Here is a 22,237-nt window from a genome sequence, read left to right on the forward strand (position 1 = left end):
AGTAATATTTTTTCAACATACTTTCCCAGCATTCAGCTATTTAAACTGTACTTCTTCCTGAGCAGGAGCTGCGTCCTTTGAACGCTGAACTTTCAAGCTTTCCTTTCATGAGGGACTAGTGGCTGAAACACTAACTGTAAAATCCACGCTCAACACACATGAAGGACTGAGTGCTGTACAAAACTGAGCTGTGAAAAGTGTCCATCTCGGAGAAGGTAATGTTATTTTAGTTACGAAAATGTTCAATAGTTACAATAAAGCTTATGCTGTACATCACATCATAAAGGTACACTGTACCTGCTGTACTGGAATTTTCTTTCTGTTTAGGTGTATAATGGCAAGGAAGGACACACATAGCTTAAATGTATTTAGACTACAACTTCACTAGGTCATTTCACAGTAACACTTAAAAAGGAACAATAATTCCCCTACTGGCTTAAGGATTACTATTTCATGCAAGACCAAATACCACATGTTCCATGTTTAGTCTTCCAACTTCAAAGGCATGTCACAATGTGTCAGTATCGAAAAAGGCAGTCCAGCATTTCAAGCAATCATTAAACCAAACAGCATAATCTAAGTTACAAATCCAATAGCTGCAGGAGGGCCTCATGGACAGAATGAATGTCACCCACCATTCTATTGATATAATGTAGGCAAACTGCTGCATGTTGGAAAATATAATCTTGAATTTTATATGCAAAATTAAAGGCATGACTGTCATCACTCAGCAACTAAAGATCTGGGTTATAACAGGCAATTCTTTGGAAACCACACTTCATTACCTAAGTAGAGCACATTAAGAAAGGCACAAATAAAACAGCGGATAGCAGTTTGTCAACGTACACTCCTGTGAAATAAGAGCATTTTAAGTACTTGATGCAGTTCTGGTTTCTCAATCTCAAAAAGGAAGACAAGCCAGAAGAGAGAAAATGAAGACAAGGACAAGGAATATTGCAGAGAATCAGTTGTGGCCCTGAAGTTGCAGTTCCCAGGACAGCAAAGCCAGTATGGAACTCAAACGTAAACATTCTGAGTCTCTGCAACACTAGGACAGAGATGAAAAGCTTGCAGCTACAAAGTTTCATCTTGAGAAAGATTTGAGTCTTCACTCCAGGATAACCTGTATGTTTCACAGTTACTACCAGTTGTGGTCTTAGATCCAGAAAATGAACATGGACTAAATAACATAAGCTCTTATGGAGAAGGAGTTTGTCAAGTCTGAAGCTTCTTGGAGTACTTTCCCAGAATCATATCAATAGTCATGCCTTCACAGATCAGAAAGAAAATGAATGCTATAGGATGGGGTTTTTATCATCCTGTGTGACTGATAATACCAAAAACACCTGCTATGAAGCAGGTGTAAAGGGTGAAACTACTGCTACACCAACAGTAATGGCACGGTTGCACATTCGGAGTCTGGTAATCGATTCTCTCACTAGCTCCTTTCACAGAGAATAGAGATCAAAGCCCCAAATTCTCATTTTTGGTAGAAAGGTAAAAAAAAAAAGAAATTCACTAAGTTATCAGGTTAGGAGTTCAGAGGCAGATCCATGTCACACTGCTCATACACCAAAATTAAAAACATTTATTATGAAATATCAGAAACAGAAAGGTGGTTAAGGCTATATTGCCATGTACGAAACATGGCAGCAAAGAAAGAGGAAGCAATTGTGATCGAACGAGATACTGCTCTCAAAGAACACCACTGCATATGTAGGGGACTCAAGCATATCCACAGAGTCAGAGAACAAGGTTTTCTTAAATAAATACTTTAAAAAATGTGCTTATATCCATTCTCAACACTGAAAGTGCTTTGGAACAAAAAAAAAGAAAAAAAAAAAACCTATTGATCTGCTCTGCTTCTAGTATGAGACAATTCCATGCTTTTGGTTTTATTTTTTTGGCTGAGGCCACAATTTCTACAGATATGAGACACACTCAAAATTCTTCCAAGATGCTTTTTAGGAAGATATGGAAAAAAACCCCACAGTTAACTGGTTAATAAAATTAGATAGCTCTCCTAGGAAAGATGTCCCTTTAAGGTTTTTATCTTAGTATTATCATATAGGAATATCAGGAATAAGCTTCTTACATACATAGTTTATTTTATAAGAGCTTATAAGCTCCTGTTTTTACACACTGCAAGCCCTCAGTTCACAGGGACACTTTCTAGCTGCACAACTACAGTGCAAATAAATCCTAAGATGACTCTTAGAAGGCTCAGATCATTGACATCAGACTCAGTAAAATCAATTATCTAAAGCTCCAGCCGAGCTCCACATGAACGCATGAGTACCAGAGCGGGGAAAAAACATCAGGTCTGTGAAGGAACAGTCAAAATAACTGTTCAGTAGCCCTTAAGTGAACTTATGAAATATCCCCCAGTATTAAAAGGGCAATATAATCTAAAAGCATAATGAGGAGCACCTGGGAAGGATCTGCTTGAGCACAAGGATCAAAAAAAAAAAATTAATATCTAAAACTTTTACCCAGACAAACATTTTGTGTAGAAAAAGCTGGCACTGCTGGCACATCTGAAGAGACGGCATGCATTCCAGTGACAGCCACCCACCACTCAAGATGTGAAGCAAGGGAAGGGCTGTTTCATTTGTGCTTTCTGTGTCGGCAGATCTAGCAGGCAAATTCAACATGCCCTTTGACAGGTCCCAGAACTATTTTAGCCAACCAGGAGCAACCCAAACCTAACATACAGACTGTCAGCAGTCAGATCAGCTGAACTGTGCACTAGGAAGAGACCAAACAGCTTTCAGGCAGAGAGACTGAAAGATCACTTCATATATTTCCCAGTCTATTGTTGTTTTGAAGATTATCACCTGTAAATGACAACTCCAGACAGGCAGTAGCAAAACCCTGCCAAGGCTTCCTCAAACTCTAAACTCTGGCCTGCTGGCATGACAAGCCCTTTGCCTCATCCATCTGCACCACGCGTCTGGCACCGATAAGGAGGAACCTGCTACCAATCCACAACTCCAGAAACTGAAGATTTTCAAAAGTCTTAGTTATACTGAGAGGGAGGGTCACAGCAGAATCACTCTTCCATTCCTCATTTCATATGACCTTGTCTGCCTCTCAAATGTGGCTTATTGTTGCTGCTTGGAGAAGCAGCCCGAGCACACATTTGTATCTAAACCATGTGACAAGCCAACGCCTCAGTCTACAGACATACATATTAACCTAAGGTTGCATCTTTGTCATATCCAGATCAGCATAACTTACTGCTGTCAAATTGTACAATACCACTCCCTCCATCCTTCCCCAGGCAAAATCCTGATGCTTCTCTTACTTCTGGATCTGCCCATCACACAGCCACAAGCTGGATCAACTTCTTCACGTGACAGAAGCGTTGATGTGTTTGTTTTCTGTCAGACCAGAGAGTTTATCTGACTCGCCTTCTGACTGCAGGATCGCTAGATCTGATCCAAAGCAAAAGTCAGGAATACACAAACTGAGGAGGACAAAAAAGGGCAGCTCATAGGACATAGCCCACACGTTGTTAGGCTAGACAAGTTATAATGTGAAATTGTACCTTAACAGAGAGACCATGGACAGGGTATTAAGAGTCCACTCTCCAAGAATATGAATCCCTGAGCAAGAGCTTGTCGCCAAACATCTGCAAAGGTTTCCTACGGTTTCTCAAGAAACAAGATAACACTGGAGAAATGGTTACTTGAAACTTTGTGTCCAAAGAGCAACAAAGCTGGTGACACTGTCTCTAGAACAAGTCTTATGATGATCAGCTGAGGCAACTGGGGTTGTTCAGTCTAGAGAAAACGAGGTTGAGGGACAAACCAAGTAACAAGCGATAGGACAAGAGGAAATGGCCTCAAGTTGCACCAGGGCAGGTTAACAAGCATTGGAACAGGCTGCCCAGGGGAGTGGTTGAGTTTCTATCCCTGGAGGTATTTAAAAGACATGGAGCTAAGGGACACGGTTTAGTGGTGGACTTGACAGTGAAGTTAATGGTTGGACTTGATCTTAAAGGTCTTTTCCAACCTAAATGATTCTATGAAAATACCTCTCCTTACAGATTTCTTTAGTTAGCTCACTCAGGACGACACACTCTTCTCTAGAGACAGCCTACAGCCAAAGATCATACACTTCAAATCATATATTGACACTGACCCTTAAGCAGGAGCCATCCCATCCATAACTATATTTTACAGCTTAGACTCATGTCCCCATTGCCACAAATTTTTAAAAAAAAAATGTATCAACCATGCTTTTCAATCTCTTGGGCTGAAGTCGCACCACCAAACTTGACCTTGCATACAAGTTGTACAGATTTAAAATGGATCAGTCTCCTGGTTTTCCTACGAGGGAAACCCCTCCTTCCAAGACAACAGGGATCTGTTTACCCTAAAAAAAAAATCTATAGAACTGTCCAACAGCCTCTCCTGAGCTGTTCTTGAAAGAGGATGGGTGACATACACTGGGGACAAAACAGCATTAAGGTAATATTTGTAGGTGTAAGAATTACCATCAGGACTCAACTGATTACTGTTTCCATTCAGATAGAAGATAGTTTTCAACTTCCATTATGCTCCACATTGTATTTTGAAGCTTGAGAAAAGATGCTGGTAAAAGTGATTTGAATCTACCCTTTATCATTCTGTGGGAGTTGTTACTACAGAACATGGACAAGAAAAGCCCTGGGATGAAGGACAAAAATCTGGCTCTCTTTTTTCACACTTGAAATAACAAAAGTAGTAGCTGGCTAGAAAATCTTAAGTGAACTTCAGCCTGTGCTCTTTTGAGTTGGACTGAACCTGAAAAAGAGCAGTAACAATGATCACCCAGAAAGATACGAAATTTACTGAGATTGTCATCTATAAAATAGTACTCTGAACACAGATATTTTTCCTCGAAAGAGCCAATACGAATTCAAATCTATAAGGTAGTTCAAGAAAAAAACATTCCACTTAAGAGAATTATGAGAAAACTGAATAAACTTAAGTCAGCCTGGGGAGTTCAACCTCCTGTGAGCTCCTACTCTTTCATCTTCATTAGTCTCTGTTGGTCCTTCTATAGTAGAATGTCATAGTCACTGCTCTTAAAGGGAGACCATCGTTTAGTCTACCACTAACAATCCTAAAAAATGAAGAAAAATGGATCAAGAGAAAGGGCTTCTGGATGGCTAAAGCTTTAAGTCTGGCCATCAGATAAGTGCTTATATGGAGCCTGAACCCTTCCTGCCTAACAGGGGGGAGAAGGATCTTAAATATACCTGGATTTCCCAAGTACATCAGGTTTAACTACAAACTGAGACTGAACAGGGCCTGCTGTTGAGGTTGTGCAACACGCTTGTTACCAAACAGCTCATCATCCGCCCGCAGGTTCTTTGGTATTTACAAGACTAGTGCTGAGGGAACTAGTCGCATAGAGGACTTGGTTGAATGCTGTTCATCTTGTGACACCACTCCCTTTGACAGAATGGCAAACCACTGGCACGACAAGTTGAGACCAGACATCATGCAGAAAGACAGGTCAGATGTACAACATCTGAACCCTGCTGCTGGAACTTCTCCCCAGGTTTGAAGTTGTGACAAATTCCCAAATACAGTAAGAAGTGTACACATGAAGTATACATATTGATTACATCTGAGGTTTCCATTAAATGCATTCAACAAATATACTTTTTCATATCTGTAATAAATGCAGGTACCTCATAAGAGAATGGCTATAACCTTTGGAGAATCACAGAGATGTTAATGAAGGCCAGGACTCAAGACAAAAGCAAAACTTCAGGAATCCCTAAGTTGTTCTATCTATAGTTATATCAACTTCAATCAGGAACAGACTTGTCAGCCAGTATATTTAACAGGTACACCTTTAATCCGTCTTAAAATAGCAGTCTCAAATGCCATCATGTAACACTATGCACCACTTCTCCTGTATCTCCATCACAGGCACAAGTGCAGTCTCAGCCTTGGTGAATTTAACACCACAGAAAACCTAGAGGATCACAGGCACTATTAAGTTTTAAATTCGCAAATGAAAGACTGCATTCACTTTGTGGTAAACTTATGACAGCAGAACTATTTCACCTACCAATGCCAATAATACTAGAATTGAGAGTAGTTTGGAATTGTATCTAGATGGTCTACGACACTTGTTACAGTCACCCCTGCCTGTGATCAGCCGGGGAGCTCAAAGCCATTGGGATTCCAGGGAAGTCTCAGGGAAGAGATAACTCCTGATCCAGTCCCAATTTGTACTGAGAGTTGGGATAACAGATGCACAAATGAAAACACAACACAGCTGACATGCCTTCATCCTTCTCCTCTCCTTTTCAAAAACCAGAAACTTTGCAAAGGTCAGAGCTGAGAAAGTACTAGCCGCACAGTGTTTCTGTGAATGACATTACGAACTGCACTAAAAACGGCACATCTACAAGCATGTCACTTTTAATGGCAGTTCTGAAATTATAGCTGAACTGAACTGATACTTTTAATACCTTGATCACATATCAAGCCTTTTCAAACAGCATATGGTAGATGCAATTAAAAAACTAAGGATATTTATGACCTTGTCTCGTTTTGTGCCTAAACAAGCAATTTGATCACACGCATTTCTTTCTACCATAGTACAGACATGCATCATAACAACCAGCAGATCTCTCCTTGAAATACTTTATGCAGAATATTTGAGGAAAGACCATTTATCTTCTGGCTCCCTTCCAACCTAAGAAGACCTCACGTTGGACTCATCTTGGGTTTTGTCATGCTGTCTTCACCTCAATACTGCACACAAGTACTACACCTTCATACCACCGCACAGGCTTAATTTCTGGGCAAATTTCAGTACAGCCACAGTTAAACAATAAATAACAATATTCCTTTTATTGATTTAGACCCAAACATTCCTAATTGATTACAAAGACAAATGGATATTCAAAAAGTGGACTAATTACCTCTCAGAATCTCTATTTGGATATGATCTTGCAAGTGGTGATACTGCATGGCTAAGAACAATGTAGGCATAATCAAAAACTTGTTTCACTTGCATGGCACCGTAAGAACTTCTGCCAACGTCGTTTCCTGAAATAATGTGACAGTCATCAGATCATCTTTTTTTTTTAATATTCAGTAACCAGCAAATTATTCATTCTTAAAGCTCAGAAGCCTTAACAACACAGCTTAACTCCATTTAAACTGGTTAGCCCATCCTACTCGCATCAGGAACAACTAAGTGTGTCTATTCGATAAAAGAAGCTAACCTTAGGAATGACACTCAATATTATGCATTCAATTTTTAAATTCAACTTTAAAAATACCAACATACTAGCACCTGAAAGAAATAGAACAGATATCAGCTTAAAACTCATATACGCTCTCTTTTAAGAGAGAACCTACTAAGCTTAAAGCACCATGTCTCACTTACCAGTACAGTTTCTGCAGGCCAAATTCAGCTTAAAATTCCACTTGTGCAACCACATTATCTTGACAGAACCAGGTATACTTACATGAACCCCTACTTCGCCTTATCAAAACTACAGATTAATAAACCAGCTCCTATAGATTATTTATCTCCACAGGACAAACCAGTCTGTCAAAATCCACTGTAGAGGATTCCAGAAGTTCATACAATATTGGGTTTTGATCAAGTTAGCAGCATTTATTAACTGTCCCCTCTATAAACACGAGGGGCATTTAGAGCAGAACTCCATCCAAATCCAGTGTCATGTGTGGGGAGCTGCAGAGTTTAAGAAGATGCTAAAGCTTCTGCATCAGTGACAATGTAGAGGCATAGGTCTCCCATTTGACACCTGGAAATATCATGCTATTACTAACAAGAAGAAATATTTGGGGTCTTTTTGTAGTTATATTTGGCACCAGACACCAAACGTTCACTGTCACCACTCAATTTAAGGAACACTAAAAAAAATTCCTTCAAACTGCATGTCTAAAATACAGACTAGATCTTGAGTGGGTAGAAAGCTGTTTACAGTAAACGGTTGCCCTTCTTCAGAATGATGCTTGAAATGCTGAGAACACTGGAAATGAATGAACCACCAAATATATTTATTTTAAGATTGAAAATCAGATTTGGGCCTATGAGTAAGTTTTAACAAAAAATCTGCTTTGAAAAATTAATGGGTAAAGTACAGAATCTATCTTTTGGATAACTGAAACCACTGAGTCCAAATTTGACTTTAGAGGAACCCTTCATCTCCTGAAGTATTCTGTCCAGCAAGCCATTATAGACAAATATGTTGAGATCTCCTATCCAGGGAAAAAAAAAAAAAAATAGAACAGCCTTGGCTTTACTACCTGACAACACATTTTAGTCCTTCAAGATTTTCTAATCATAATGCCACTTTAACAGAAAAGTATAATCAATAGAAACAGACTGGGAACATAAACGCATTTTGGAACACAGAATTTCTTTAGTAATTTATATGGTCAAATAAAAACTGGTCAATAAATACTTCCTGTTTACTGAAGTAACTATCTTGTTCTGAATGCACCACTGCAGTATCCAGCAGCTACTACGCTCAAAATTATAGAAGTCTATTTACAACTGGACTTTATCCTAAAGCAGAAACCAGTGTGGGCCTAGGACAGTGAATCTAGGAAGAAGCACATTGTAGTTAAGTTCAGAGCTGCACTACAAAACAGCAGAGAATTTCACAGGACTTAGTCCAAATGCAGCCGAATAGAGAACACATTATTTCAGTGGTCAATAGATCAGAACACCAAAATGTTAATTCAACTAGAAAAATTATTAATTCAGTACAGGTTTTCCAGGGGTAGGACACATTGTGGTGTCCTGCAACAATTCCACCTTCTACAAATATATGAAAAAAATTGAGAAGTGGTAGAGAAATGCAATATGTACAAGGGGCTAAACACACACAGCTGCACCTACCACTAAATTCAAGTCCATCTGCAGTTGCACTCCATGATCTTAAGAGTCTTTTCCAACCTAAATGACTCTATAAATTCACATAACATGCAATTTGAGCATGTGCCAAGGCAGCTGCATTTATGATGCATCCTGCACGGAGTTACACCATAATGAAGACACTGCTGCTACAAACTGTTAGTTACTCCTTGTTACCACCTCTACTTTTGTGCCAGTGAAAGAAATCATGAACCTTCCCTAATCACCTTACAGCAGACTCCGGCAGTTTAGTTTAAACCACCAAGGAAGTTGTGCAGAAGTCTTGACTGAAGCACATTTGAGAACAGAGGCAGGACAGCTCACGCCATAGCACGCCTAGGTTCCTGGATTGCCTCATTCTGTACCTGTAATCAGTTCCTAAAAATGTCTGAATAAACACATCTTATTCCATGACACAGTCTGCAGAGCTTCTGACTTGCACTGCAGCTGAAAAGCAAGTATGGAAGCCAAAGCTTCTATGCAAGCTACTGTCAACTGTACCAGTCAAGTTTGTATGGAGGTGGCCCTATCCAATCCAGAAAGCAACATGTTAAAGAAGCCAGTGGATCACATACGTGCATTTGCTGTCCTGAGCAGGTTTTCTCCTGAGCAGTCATTCTCATTAGCAGATCACATCTTAAACACCTGAGCATCCTTCTTTTGTCACAATCTGAAGACTGATCAGTTAAAGCACATAGCTCAGACGCTCTCACTCTTTAAGAAAATCATAGACTTCAGTCCTCAGAAGCACATTAGTAGACAATGATGTGTTGTTATGTGGATAACTGAGTCCTCATTCTTTCTTACAAAATCTTCATCCCTATAGGAGCGTGTCTAAGCCTTCCATCACTCTCTATCAGTATTACCACTCCACCAGGTAGCCTTCCATTACCTGAAGAAGCTTTAAGAATATGGCCTGGAAAGCTAAAGGTAAGACCATAAGCTAGGACTGAAGCTGATCCATTTATATGAGGCTGTCATCTATCAAGCACCTTTATGCAACATCCAGTATTAAATGGGTTCTCTCAGATGCTAATTACAATGTATTTGTGTGGTTTTATAAATGCATATATTCTATATACACACACATGTATTTACAGGTTCTAATGACAAATAGCAGATATTGAAAAACTGCAATGAACACCTTTGCGCAGCCACAAAGGCTACAACAGATAAACCCCATAGTGCCTATTAAGGTTTAGAACTTTTGTTAGTCCCGACAGCAATTCAAAATGAAGCATAACCTTTCCTATGAAAGGAGCAGTGCAGATGGAACTCCATACCTTAAACTGCAATTTAGCCACTCTTGCCACTGCCAATATGAACTAAGATCAAAATCATTCCTGTTCCGAGAATCAGAAATTACTGGAGGGCCTTGACAACAACCTGGCATAAAATAATAAGCTTCCCTAACAATCTGCTGAATAAATGCCAATTTTGTTTAAAGATTCGTCACCTGCAACCAGAGTCATATCTTCCAAGACAGGATACTGCTAGACTGATTTCTGTATAAACTTCCTTCAAGCTGTTGTCTACCCTGTTCCATGTTCCTGTGAACAGACTTTTGAGTGCCTGGTTTTGCAGTTCTCCTAAAAATATTTTCACTTTTTACACATCAAAGAAAGGACAATGACTCGGAGAAACTGAAATGGTGGCAGTTACAAGGTGTTCCTTGGATGATACTACAGGGAAAGATTCTCATCTCACTACCCTGTCCTAGGACAGTAACTCAAGATGAAGAATCTTAGACAATGTATGAAGATCAAGTATGAACCACCACTTTAAAATGTATCAACTAGATTAGTCTGTCCTCTCAAATCCAGACTTCAACACACTTCCCAATTCCAGTGCAGACTTGTGACATCTTTGTTGGAATGTTGGTTCTCCAATCACAACAATCATAAAACCCCATCACCCACTAATCAGTCTTTGAGAACCTTGGAGAAAACCCTACAGCACTCAGGCAATCTGAGTAAAAGCCACCACAACCAAAACAACAATACAACATGATGATGCCTGTTCCTTCCAAATCTAGGAACTAACAGAATGTACTGAGCAGGTAGAACTGAAGTATCATACCCGTCCAATGACAACATTCATCTGTTAGTAAGACATCATCATTTCACACCAAAGAAAAAAGCAGCTCCTCCAGCTTCAAAGAACTAATCCCACTGTACTTAACGCTGTCCCCTACAAGACTGACTTAAATTAGTCTTATGACTTACAGCTTTCAACAGTCTATTGCTGAACTAGTACATACACTCACAGGAGGGACTTCTACACTGCTTAGATAATCTGGATTAAGTCATCTTTGAAAGTCTTCTTCCAAGGCTTAACCAGCACTTTAGAGAAAGCTGTATCAGGCTAAAAAAAAAAAAAAAAAAAAAAGGCAAAAAAGTTTACAAACTTGTGCCTGCAGTGCAAAAACAGGTTTGAGGGAAAACCTCTATAGCATTTTGTGCTAACTTAAGTCAAGAAAGATCTGTATCCACTCTTTACCAAAATACCTGTTCCCATCTGCTCCACAGTACAGGTACTGACACTCATGGAGTTAGATACTGAGTGGATGTGACCACAACCCAACCAGGCAGAGATCATTTCTCAGCTGGGCAAGAACCCGAACCTTTGGAAAAGACCGGGACACAAGCAGTAACAGCAGTAACCTAACAGAAATCTACACTTTTACATAGACTTGACAGGTACTTTTAGATACTGTAGTAACATGTGATTAAGTCTATATGTGAGGAGGCTGTATTTGTGAGATCCAATTCAAAAAGCCATCCTATGCACTCTACATAACTTTCCCCCTAGTTCCATCAAGCAGGTTCTGAAGCTTTGTGGTAGCTGCCAGAAAATACCCCTATGGAACATAGTGGCCAGATAACTTCAAGTTATCATCAGCTTTCATTTCCCTCACCAAAATACTTTCTCTCCTCTAAGAATTACATTATCTGAGCTCCTATAAACTCACATAAAATTTAATTCTTAGCTAGCTGTGTGCTCTCAAAGAGCTGGTATCTTTCTTCTAAACTACATTTCTTTGCTCCTGCAAGATTTATGCTAGGAGGAACAGTTCAGAGCCTCTTACTGGACTTGCAGTTCTATGGGTTTTTTAATTCTCTGAGGAGTCATTAAAGAGAAGAAAAAATTCCAAAACACTATTAACAGTGATTAAAACCTTGTGCAGCATACATAATTTCTTCTCTTTCAGACGTCAGCAGATAGGAAGCAAGAGAACTGGAAGACAGAAAAAGGTTTTGACTGAAGAAATGTGGCTCGTACTGCTACTCAAATGGGTCTTCAGCCAACCAAGTACCCCACACCAGTGAGAAATATCAATAACACAATGAAAGTTCTGCAAAAATCACACCTATCTATGGCTGGCCAAGTGCTAGAGTCATGATGAACACTAACTCAGAGCTACAAACAGATCAGAGATGTCGTTAGACAAATGAGTATCTTAGCTTGCAACCTGTTCTAGAGAACTATGAACATTCCGCATAGTGAGTATTTAGAAAGGTGCCAGACTTCAGCTCCTGATCCATGGTATTTGCTTTAAAAATGCTGTACATAGCAGTCTACCCACAAGACATGACAGTGTGGAGTTTGAGTGCCAATTACATTCTAGAAATACTAATGCTGAAGTCCAAATCAACTGAAAATTGACTTTGTTTTGGAATTGCAGCTACTTGTGACAGTCTAAACAGAATCCAAACCGATCACTATAAAGCTGGAAAATTTTTTCAGGAGTTCAGCCAAAATTAATCTTGATTACTTTGAAGGTTACTGAATTGAAACTGTATCTTAAAGAAAAATATATTTTTAGTATTTGCCAAAGTACATGCAACTATAACTGGCATTCTCTACAGGTCCCTGCACAGCACAGAAGTCAGTTATGCAAACCACTCTTCACACCAACACCACAATACAGCTGCTCCGTTCCTACACACTCATGGACATACACGGATGTTTCTGTGCAGTCTCTACGGCATTGCCCTGCAGGAAAGGTACCTCATCTGGGGCATTTCTTTCCCATATGGTATAATTTATCTGAATTAAGGCACCACAGATTGTGGTGGGGAAAGTTACACCTTCCATTCTCATTCTCCCATAACGAACAACAGAGAGCTGCTCCTACTAACAAACCCCCTTCCAGGATTTCCTAGCCCTCTTTCTTTTGCTACCCCTCAGCACGGTTAGAGAGTAGTATTAGACACAACACAGCTCGGAATCTCTTAACGCGTTTCAGATGTGCACCGTGTGCATGCAACTCAATTTCCTCAGGCTGTGAACCCTGGAAGACTTCAGGTCCTTATCCCTTAGCCCATCTCTGTCAGTGTACCCCAACACCAGCAACAGTCTCAGTGCAGCTTCCTAAGTCATTTGACAGACTTTAAAGGACTCTACCACAAGCTGTGAGAGCACAAGTTGAGCAGAGCTCCGGAACATTGCAAGAAGTGTACAATCTTACCAGGCAGGAGAGGATCTTCAATACATAGCATGGATGGTCTGTATCCATTAGTCATGACTTTCATGATTTCTTCTTTGGCAATATAGGCACCTCCATTTTTTATTCTAATACCAGTTTTCAAGTAGTTAAAATTCCTTCCATAGAGTTCAAAGAATTCTATCAGAAGCATTCCAAGGTTTTCATCAGCTCTTCTGGCATCAATTCTTGGATGCAGCTGTGACAGAACAGTTGCTAATTATTAAAAATTAATGCTTTTCAGACCATAATACAGTGGAACAAAAAGCTCTCATTTAAACAGCTGAGTATAATCTCTTTAAACAAGCCTGAATTGAGTCATTAATGCTTTATGCACTTAAACTACTTTCACATAACCAACAGGGGGCAGCACTTCAGCGGTATCTGGAAGCCAAAGAATTCTTTTCCTCCCTTGCTTTCCAGCTTTTTGAGGATTACTAAATTCTTTTCCCTAAGCCAAAAGCAATAAATAAGTACTGCATACTACATTACAGCTTACTAACAGAGTAATACCTGATTTTTCACAGAAAATCCATTGGTCTTAATGCTTTCATAAAGGGGGGAGGGGCAGTAAATCTATTAACCCAAACTGAAATACAGTTCTCTGTCTCCCCATATCATATAGAATATGTAAAACCTATAGTAACATTTCGATTAATCATTAACAGCAGCAGAATATGTAGGGTTTTGCATTATCACAGCTGCTGAGAAATGCAAACATCGGACTTTTACATACGTGTACAAAGCTTACTGTCATAAAAATGTACTGGAAGAAGTTACAACATTAGCTACTTGTTCAGTTACCTACAATATCTGCCAGTTTTAAGTAGGTCAAAACCTACCCAACATGTAATTAAAACCAATGTGACTGTTTGATTTCATAATTTTAATAAGCATTGAAATCAACTATTCTGCACATTTAGTATCAGTACTCTCGGAAGCAACAGACTTAAACGGAATCCTGAGAGATTTACAAAACAGCAGCAAGATGATTCAGGTGCTGTAACAGGCTGCCTGGGAAGGCAGCACCATCGAAGTCACGGGCCTGGTATAGAAAGCAATGCACAGCCTCTATGCTGTTCACAGGGCTCCTGCTGCTGTTCGAGTTCACGCTGTGAACAGAAGTTCTTAAGACACTTGAGAGATAGTTCATAGGAACTGCCAATGATCAAAAATCCAGAGCCGTAACAGTAAAGCTGTGCATGGCTAGAGGAGTCTTTAAACAGCACCTTAACAGGGCATAAATACAGAAACAAAAACACTTTAAAGAACACAAACAAAGAAGGAATATACTTACCTGCAAGAAACTAATTGCCATTAAAATTAGGCTGTAAGAGCTAATTCCACCAGTAAAAACTTCATTCAAATCCCTCTGAAGGAGGAACTGTTTTAATACTAAAATCAGGTAAGGCAGCAAAGAATATTTCTGCAAAGCAAAATAAGCCTTATCAATTTCAGTGTCAGCATTCCAAAACAAAGGAAGAACTACAAAGTCTCGACACAAGAAGATTCATCTTCTAATACAAAATGTTATTTAGTAGTGTGCTATAAGTGCTTCCACAGAACTGAAATATGCTGCCTTTTTTTTTTTCTTTACTTCTAGAAACAGACGAGCAAACTTCAACTCTTCTTTGATCAAATAGCTTACATATCAAACTTATTTCTGCCCCTCATCCTCAACCAGGAAGATTTTTATATCCTTCTTTGAATGTCAGTGTCACTCACTACAAAGTTTTCCATCTAAACAGTACCTCAGAGCATAAAAGTACTCTTGATTTTAAATAATCAAGCATCACTTAAATAATAATCAAGCATCACTTAAATTCAAGGTAAGCAAAATTCAGACTTGCTTTAGAAGCAAAATTTAGTACCTATCTCAGATATAGATATGATTGTACAAGTCCTTTCAATGTGCAGGTTTAACCACACAAACACCTAGGACATGAAAGCAACATTGAATATATACCAATGTAAAATAAATGTCCATGTTTAATTAGTATTAATGAATATAGTCCACAGCAATACATTTTCAAAAGTCTTAAGCCGTATCAGAACAGGTTAGCTAAGCATCTAGGACATGCTTGATAAGCAGTATAACATTCATTATGTGGCTGATACCTTCATGTATTCCTTGATAAATCGAGCTGCCTTCACACCAGTTTCTACATTAAAACTGATGTCAACTTTCACTTCTGTCTCCTGGTCAGTCAGTTTTATAATTGGTACCTGAAAACATTAAGACAAAGTTTTATGAATCCCCAGAAATGCAATACTGGTGCTATTCTCCACCTTCCTCTTTTAAGACACAGGGATACTACTAGCCCAAATGAATGCAACTATCAAGACAAGGAAACATTTTTGAGACAAGATAACAATCCTAACTTGACTCACACCTTTCAGTGAGGTGACAAAAAACACAGGCATGTAGAATCACATTAACTTATGATCATTCAGGTGCTCTCCCATAGCTATTAGATACCTGCTTTCATAGCTGCAATGCCAGTGTTTTGTAAGACCACTTAATTTACTTAATGACTCACTGCTATTAATAGGAGACATTCTACTCATAACCTGTAGAAACTGCATTCATCTGACCCAGCACTGCACCATTCACTTGCTACACCGAGAGAAGACTAGCCCAGCAGCAAAAATAAAGCAGTCTGTTGGTTTATCAGGTTGAACTGGTTCACTGCAGAGTCAAACAAAAGCCAGAATGGATAAAAGCAACAACACTTCCTCATCTGGAAGCAATAAATTATTATAAAACTACTGAATATGTAGTTCAGTCTCACACCACAACCTTGACAGCAGTATCCTGCAAAACCATCTTACAACCACAACCTAAACTTCAGCTGCTAACATTTAGTTTAAATTGAACTTCTCATATTTTTAATCTGAAATAGAAAACAAAAAAGAGCATAAGTATTGCATTATTTTATACCAACAGCAGAGGGAATAAAATAAGGCAGGGTAGTAAAACTGATAAGGCTTGCCTAGTGTCATCTTCCCTTGCTGGCCAGTATGACTAATTCTGAAAATCCAACTCATTCTCGGTTAAATCAAAGATTACCAGAGCTACTCTTATGTACTGCTACTCCAACAGAAGCCAAAGGAATCTTCTGGACCTAAAAGAGTCACTCTCTTTCAGAGTCCACAAGACTAACAGAAATCTGGAATACTCTTAGTCTCCTGGAGAAAACTCCCCTTGCTCAGGAAAATAAACTTCCCATACTTGAAGATTTTAGTATATCCGATGTGATTCATTAGGCTTACAAGACAGGTGCAGGAGATTGCACATCACTTTCACAAATGAAATGAAGGTCTTAAGTGGCATATTTTGGAAGGGAAAAACAAACATCAGGTTTGGAACACTTCACTCTTCACTATATCAGAAACAATACAATGTGAAAAGTCAAAGTTTCAAGCTAGATGGCTCTAGTTGCTGGCCCCTGGCTAAACAAAGTCCTCTCAAAGGTCAGTGGAAAAACATTATACAAATAGTTAACTTGTTTTACCGGACATTTTGCAAACATTGTACACAGTACACAGAATTACTCCAGCACACTCCAGCATACAGGATTACTGTTGTTCACGTAAAAAACTGTGCTATTGCTAAGCACATACAGATTCTACTAAAATCTTGCAGATCAAAACATTGTGCTTAAGACAATTTCATTTGCTTCATGAATAACGAAAACTATTTATCAACACAACTTAAAGAATTTGAAAGCTTTTCAGTTCAATACTCCAAAGACTATTACCTACCGTAGCTTTATCAAGTACTTTAATGGAATATGGCTCAGCCACATTGTGTTTTCTCAGTGCTTGCTCCAGCAGCTGTAAAGGGGGCCTTTCCCATTTCCCAAAAACAACTAGATCAATATCACTAGACAAAAAGAACACAGCAAGAGATCCATTAAGCCAAAAGCATAATACTTCACACAAAAAAAAAAAAAAAGAGTAAAATTAGCATTCTACATAGTACAAGTCCTCCAGGGTGACCATTTTGCAACTTTTCATCTAGGTTGCCCACAAGCTCTCTTTAGCAGTATTAAGAGATGGTCTAGCTTGTTTTAGGACCCAAAGTAGTATTCTAGTTTCTTGCTTCCAGTTAGAGTTCTTTGATCTCCTCTCCTCTTCACCTTTATGGCTCCTTCCCCTTTAATTTCTACAGCCCAATCCCACTCCTCATCTACCCGGGTGGACAGGCAATGTTAACAGCCCAGAGAGTTTTTATTAGTGATTATTATTCACAGAAATTAAATTTCCAGTGCTTTCTACTGAAAAATTTAGTTGATGTAAAGCCAACACACTCTTTAAGATACAGCTATACAGGTTTTCCATATCCATCTATTTTTGAGAAAAGACAACAAGCCTAACACAGCTGTGATGACTCCTCTAACTTTGCACAGTACCTGTGATGTGACACACTCTCAGTAATTCACCTTATTTAACAAAACATAATCTTTACACAGGAAATACTGAACATTCAATTTCACTGTATCTTGAAAACAAAAAGCCAAAGGCTAACCCCAGACACAAGGAAGAAAAGCTAATTCACCAGAGGGTCAGTATATACCTAAAGCAGTAAAGTACTTGTAAGTTCAAGTGTTCTTGCTTTTGTCACATGGGACAGTAGGCAAACATTTCACTGGAAGCTTGATAGGTTTACACATTTCAATCTAAATTCCCCTTAGAAGTTCACCATTACCCTAAAAGAAGAAAAGTTCTACATAAAAGTAAATTATTACTTACCTAGTTGGAAGATAAAGCCCTGTACTAAAGCTGCCAAATATCTGGACCTGAAAAAAAAAAAACCCCACACCAGTGAAGTATCTTGTAATCATGAATGCTCACTCTATTTTACTTTCACAAGATTTAAGATTTTTCTGGTCTTGCCATTTAAAAGTTGTTGAACTTACTTTATTAAACAGTCTCAAGTCTGTACAAATACACTTTCTCTTATAGATACAACTTTAGACAAAAACACTTTTTTAACATGAAATAGCTACCTATCTTGCTAGCAACAGAGCACAAACTTTTGCAACAAATCCTTTTCACTATTTATTTCCAGTTCAACATAAGTATGAGCTGTTAAAAGTTTCCTTCCTTCCTGTTCCCTTCCTTCCTTATAAGACAGGTTTACTAAAATTGGAGTTTTTTAAAAAGGTTTAAAAAACAGCATCTAAGCATATAACTCAGATAAGCAAGAAGACTCCAGATTTTACTGTAAGGATGACTATGAAATTGTGGCAGGTGTTTGTATGTGGAAAAGAAGGGAGAATATGATATAAAAGTTCACTTCAATGAAGTGACCTACGAAAATACTGAGCAACACTGGGCCATTTCAGTGTTCGTATCTATTCCCACAGTTAGAAAGACATTATTACTAAGGAAAAATCACAGGTGAGGATGAGGTAGACAAACTTTACAATATCTTTAGCTCAGTACTGTGGCTACAGTCCTCAGTCTTGATCACAGAAGGCTACAAAATGACAGTGGTCTGAAATGTTTTTCTGCTTCTTAATGACAAAGACAATAATCAAAGAGGTTATGCTAGAGATCATCTAGTTTACATTGCCTTCCTTATGGATTTTTTTTTTTGTTTGGAGAAAACTTACTCTTTGGGTAATAAAGGGTTTGAAAACACAACAACTTTGCTTGCAAGGTAGTTCAGGAAGTTAACTACAATTTTCCCACTAAAGCAGGGCTAAAGTAATTCCCTAAATGTGAAATTTGTGGAGTACAGAAGAAAAAAATATACAGGATCTGTTAACTGTGCTTTCATAAAAATGTTTGTATTCACAAATATGCACAGTCAAGATCCTTGCAGAAATGGATACACGGGTAGTCAGTCTCACTTCAATATTCAAAATGAAGTTATGCAGAGACAATCAATTTAAGCTTTTACTTTAAGAAATGCACTTCTTTAAGTGGACAGCTCTTCACACTCCCAGCCCTCAAAATGAAAAACATCAGCAGCATCTCTTAACCTTAAATCTAGGTTTTACATTTCCTCCACTTTTTAAAATAAACTGTCAAGTAGTGCAAGAGATGTGATACTAAGTCACTTGCCTTAAGTATGAAGTTTTATCTGTTTATTTCTAAAACACAGAAAGATAACAGCTAGGTTAAGTGTACCAAACTCTACAATTTTCTAGAGAAGTCAGCACTTAAATTACACTCACATCAGCTGTAGGCCAAAGATCTTTGATAACTGTTTCTATTCTTTTCACCACTTCTCTTCTCATAGCCGCTTCTTCAGGACGAGGGGACATGAAGTCATAGAAGTCAATTATTTCTTCATGTAGTCTAAAGGACAAAGTAGTATTAGTTATAAAGACCATTTCACTGAGTTCCAACAAAAACAGGCCAGAGGCTTTTTTTCATATCATCACTTAACCAAAACCAAAAAAACCAACCTTCAAGAAAGGCAAATGCCACAACAATTAGACTTACATAAGGGAAACTGGAGGGGTTAGGATTTGGGACTCATATATTGACAATTTTTGTGGCAGCACCTCACAGTAATCTCAACAATACCCACACATCAGCCCTGACCATATCACCTAAATGCTAAAGATGTCAACACACAGGATGCAAACACAAGTAGACATTTGCCAACCTTCTTATGAGTTCAACAGTGAAGGTCAAATTCAATTCCTGAATCCCAAAGACTATTTTCTTTAAAAAACAAAGCACAGTCTTCAAAACTACACCATTATCTAAATATGAAACTGGACGAGAACACTTAAAATTTTCAAGTAGTTTTATTCTTCCAGGAGTTCTTAGCTATGTGGATGTTAATGTTTACGCAGACTTGGAAATAGGCCACTGGCACTGATCACCTTTTTGTAGAGGGCTATAAGAAGGGCATGTGAGTATTCCTTGATGTGAAAAAGTCCACTTTGAGAAACAGAAATTCTTTTGACCACTCGAGCTCTTTATTCATATAGGAAGTGATCTTCCAACTGAACTATTCAAAGTGAGAAGCATTAAATATGTTCTCAAGTCTAATGTATATTAACACTAGTGTTATGTAAGGAGTTCTGACACTGGACCATTATACACCTGTTAAGTCCTTTTGCTTCCCTTCTCCTCATACTACAGAACCCTCCCTGCCAAATTTGACAGAAGATCAGTTAGAGTTTTCAGGTGAATGTCATGTTTGCTTTCAATGGAAAAGCATCAAATCATGCAAAACACACCCAAAAATACTCCAGGTAACTACGGCTATGGTATCTTAAAAAAACACCTTTTGGCTGTTGACATATTTCTAAGATCTCACTAATTCAAGAAACATATTAATTCAACATTGTAGTGAAATTCAAATACTGTCTTAAAAAAAAAAAAATCACGTTCAATCCTTAGTTAAACTTACTTAGCCTTTCAAATAGGAAAGTTTTATATATCCCTACTAGAACTCAACTCTTCCCCTGAGAATTTTGCTCATTTTACTAGGGAATTCCCACTCTTAACATACAGCTTCCAACAGACCATATGATCAATTGAAATGTCAGGATTCCTTTCCATATACAAACAGATTTTAGCAGCAAAACACAAAGATACTTCTAAAGAGTATACTATTTAGAATTATTATTTGCTCTTTCTCTCTTTTTAAACTGAGCCTGGATCCACAAGTGAACATTTAACTACACAGAGAACTCAACTAAATGTTACAATCTGTTGATAAATCTACTTAATTTCAAAACTTCAGAATAAGACAGAAAATACAGAGTAATTTGTTCCTATTACGTTTCTAGGGAGGAGGGTTTTTTTCCCTCCCTTTCCAAGATGACAAGATCAATGAACAAAATACTGGAATATACCTAACAGCAGTGAGGTCAAACAACCTCCCACTTATTAAAACCAGTAGCAGGCAGATACAGGGCAAAAGCAAGAAAAGGCAAAGCAGTTTTCCAGTTCCCTTGCAGCAATCCTTTCAAGCCTCCAGTAGTGTCATTTGGCATACTTCTGGGGTGAATCTCAACCATAATGTGTATTATTAGCTCAAAGGACTTTTCTTCCACTGTTTTTCCCAGGTCTTTTCAGTCCATTTATGCTTTTGTCATTCATGGTATTCTATGAGAAGTTAAGTATGAATCAGAATAAAGAAGTGCTTTATTTTAAACTGTTCCCTGTTAATGATTCTTTTTCTTGGGGGGCAAGTTACTAGTGGCAGTTCTTCTCTGAACATGGAATCACAGAATGGCCTAGGCTGGAAGGGACCTTAGAGATCATCTAATCCAACCTCCCTGTCATGGCCAGGGATGCCACCTCTCGACTAGATCAGACAACATATGGGGACCGAATGGGGATCGAACCTGCAACCTTGGTGTTATCAGCACCACACTCCAACTGACTGACCCAACTGGCCACTTCCCAGGCTCTCAATTTATAGCCACTTGTCTATATCAACCAGCTCTTTTTCACGTGAGCAATCCTCAGCTGTTTTTCTCTCCTTACGTAGGAGCATGTCCAAAATTTGATCACTGATAGAATCATAGAATCATATGAGCTGGAAGAGACATAGAAGATCGAGTCCAGCCTTCATCCCAGCCCTATCAACCTACTAAACAATTCCCCCCAATGCAACATCCACCTGTCTCTTAAACACCTCCAGGGATGGCGACTCAACCATCTCCCTGGGCAGCCTGTTCCAATGCCTGACAACCCTCCCAGTAAAGAAATTCTTCCTAATATCCAACCTGGATCTCCCTTGGCACAATTTAAATCCAACTCTCCTCGTCCTATCACTCACCACTAGGGAGAACAGACGAATCCCCGCCTCTCTACAACCTCCCTTCAGGTAGTTGTAGAGAGTGATGAGGGCTCCCCTCCATT

The 22,237-nt window shown here is 38.7% G+C and overlaps 1 protein-coding gene across 2 annotated transcripts in view; it reads right to left on the bottom strand.

Moving 5' to 3' along the window:
* Positions 1–19,700, bottom strand: part of PAPD7 (PAP associated domain containing 7) — a 46,947-nt gene extending 27,247 nt beyond the window's left edge. For both annotated transcript variants that reach the window (XM_009873568.1, XM_009873567.1), the window contains exons 1-7: positions 19,582–19,700; positions 18,149–18,195; positions 17,159–17,279; positions 15,512–15,619; positions 14,691–14,819; positions 13,379–13,592; positions 6,935–7,061 (exon numbers count right to left, since the gene is read on the bottom strand). In XM_009873568.1, coding sequence (XP_009871870.1) covers positions 6,935–7,061; positions 13,379–13,592; positions 14,691–14,819; positions 15,512–15,619; positions 17,159–17,279; positions 18,149–18,195; positions 19,582–19,671 — 836 coding nt within the window. In that variant the 5' untranslated portion in view covers positions 19,672–19,700. The remainder of the gene's footprint in view (positions 1–6,934; positions 7,062–13,378; positions 13,593–14,690; positions 14,820–15,511; positions 15,620–17,158; positions 17,280–18,148; positions 18,196–19,581) is intronic.
* Positions 19,701–22,237: the final 2,537 nt, after the last annotated feature.

This window comes from Apaloderma vittatum, unplaced genomic scaffold, assembly GCF_000703405.1.
Source record: "Apaloderma vittatum isolate BGI_N311 unplaced genomic scaffold, ASM70340v1 scaffold23677, whole genome shotgun sequence".
Classification (NCBI taxonomy): Eukaryota; Metazoa; Chordata; class Aves; order Trogoniformes; family Trogonidae; genus Apaloderma; species Apaloderma vittatum.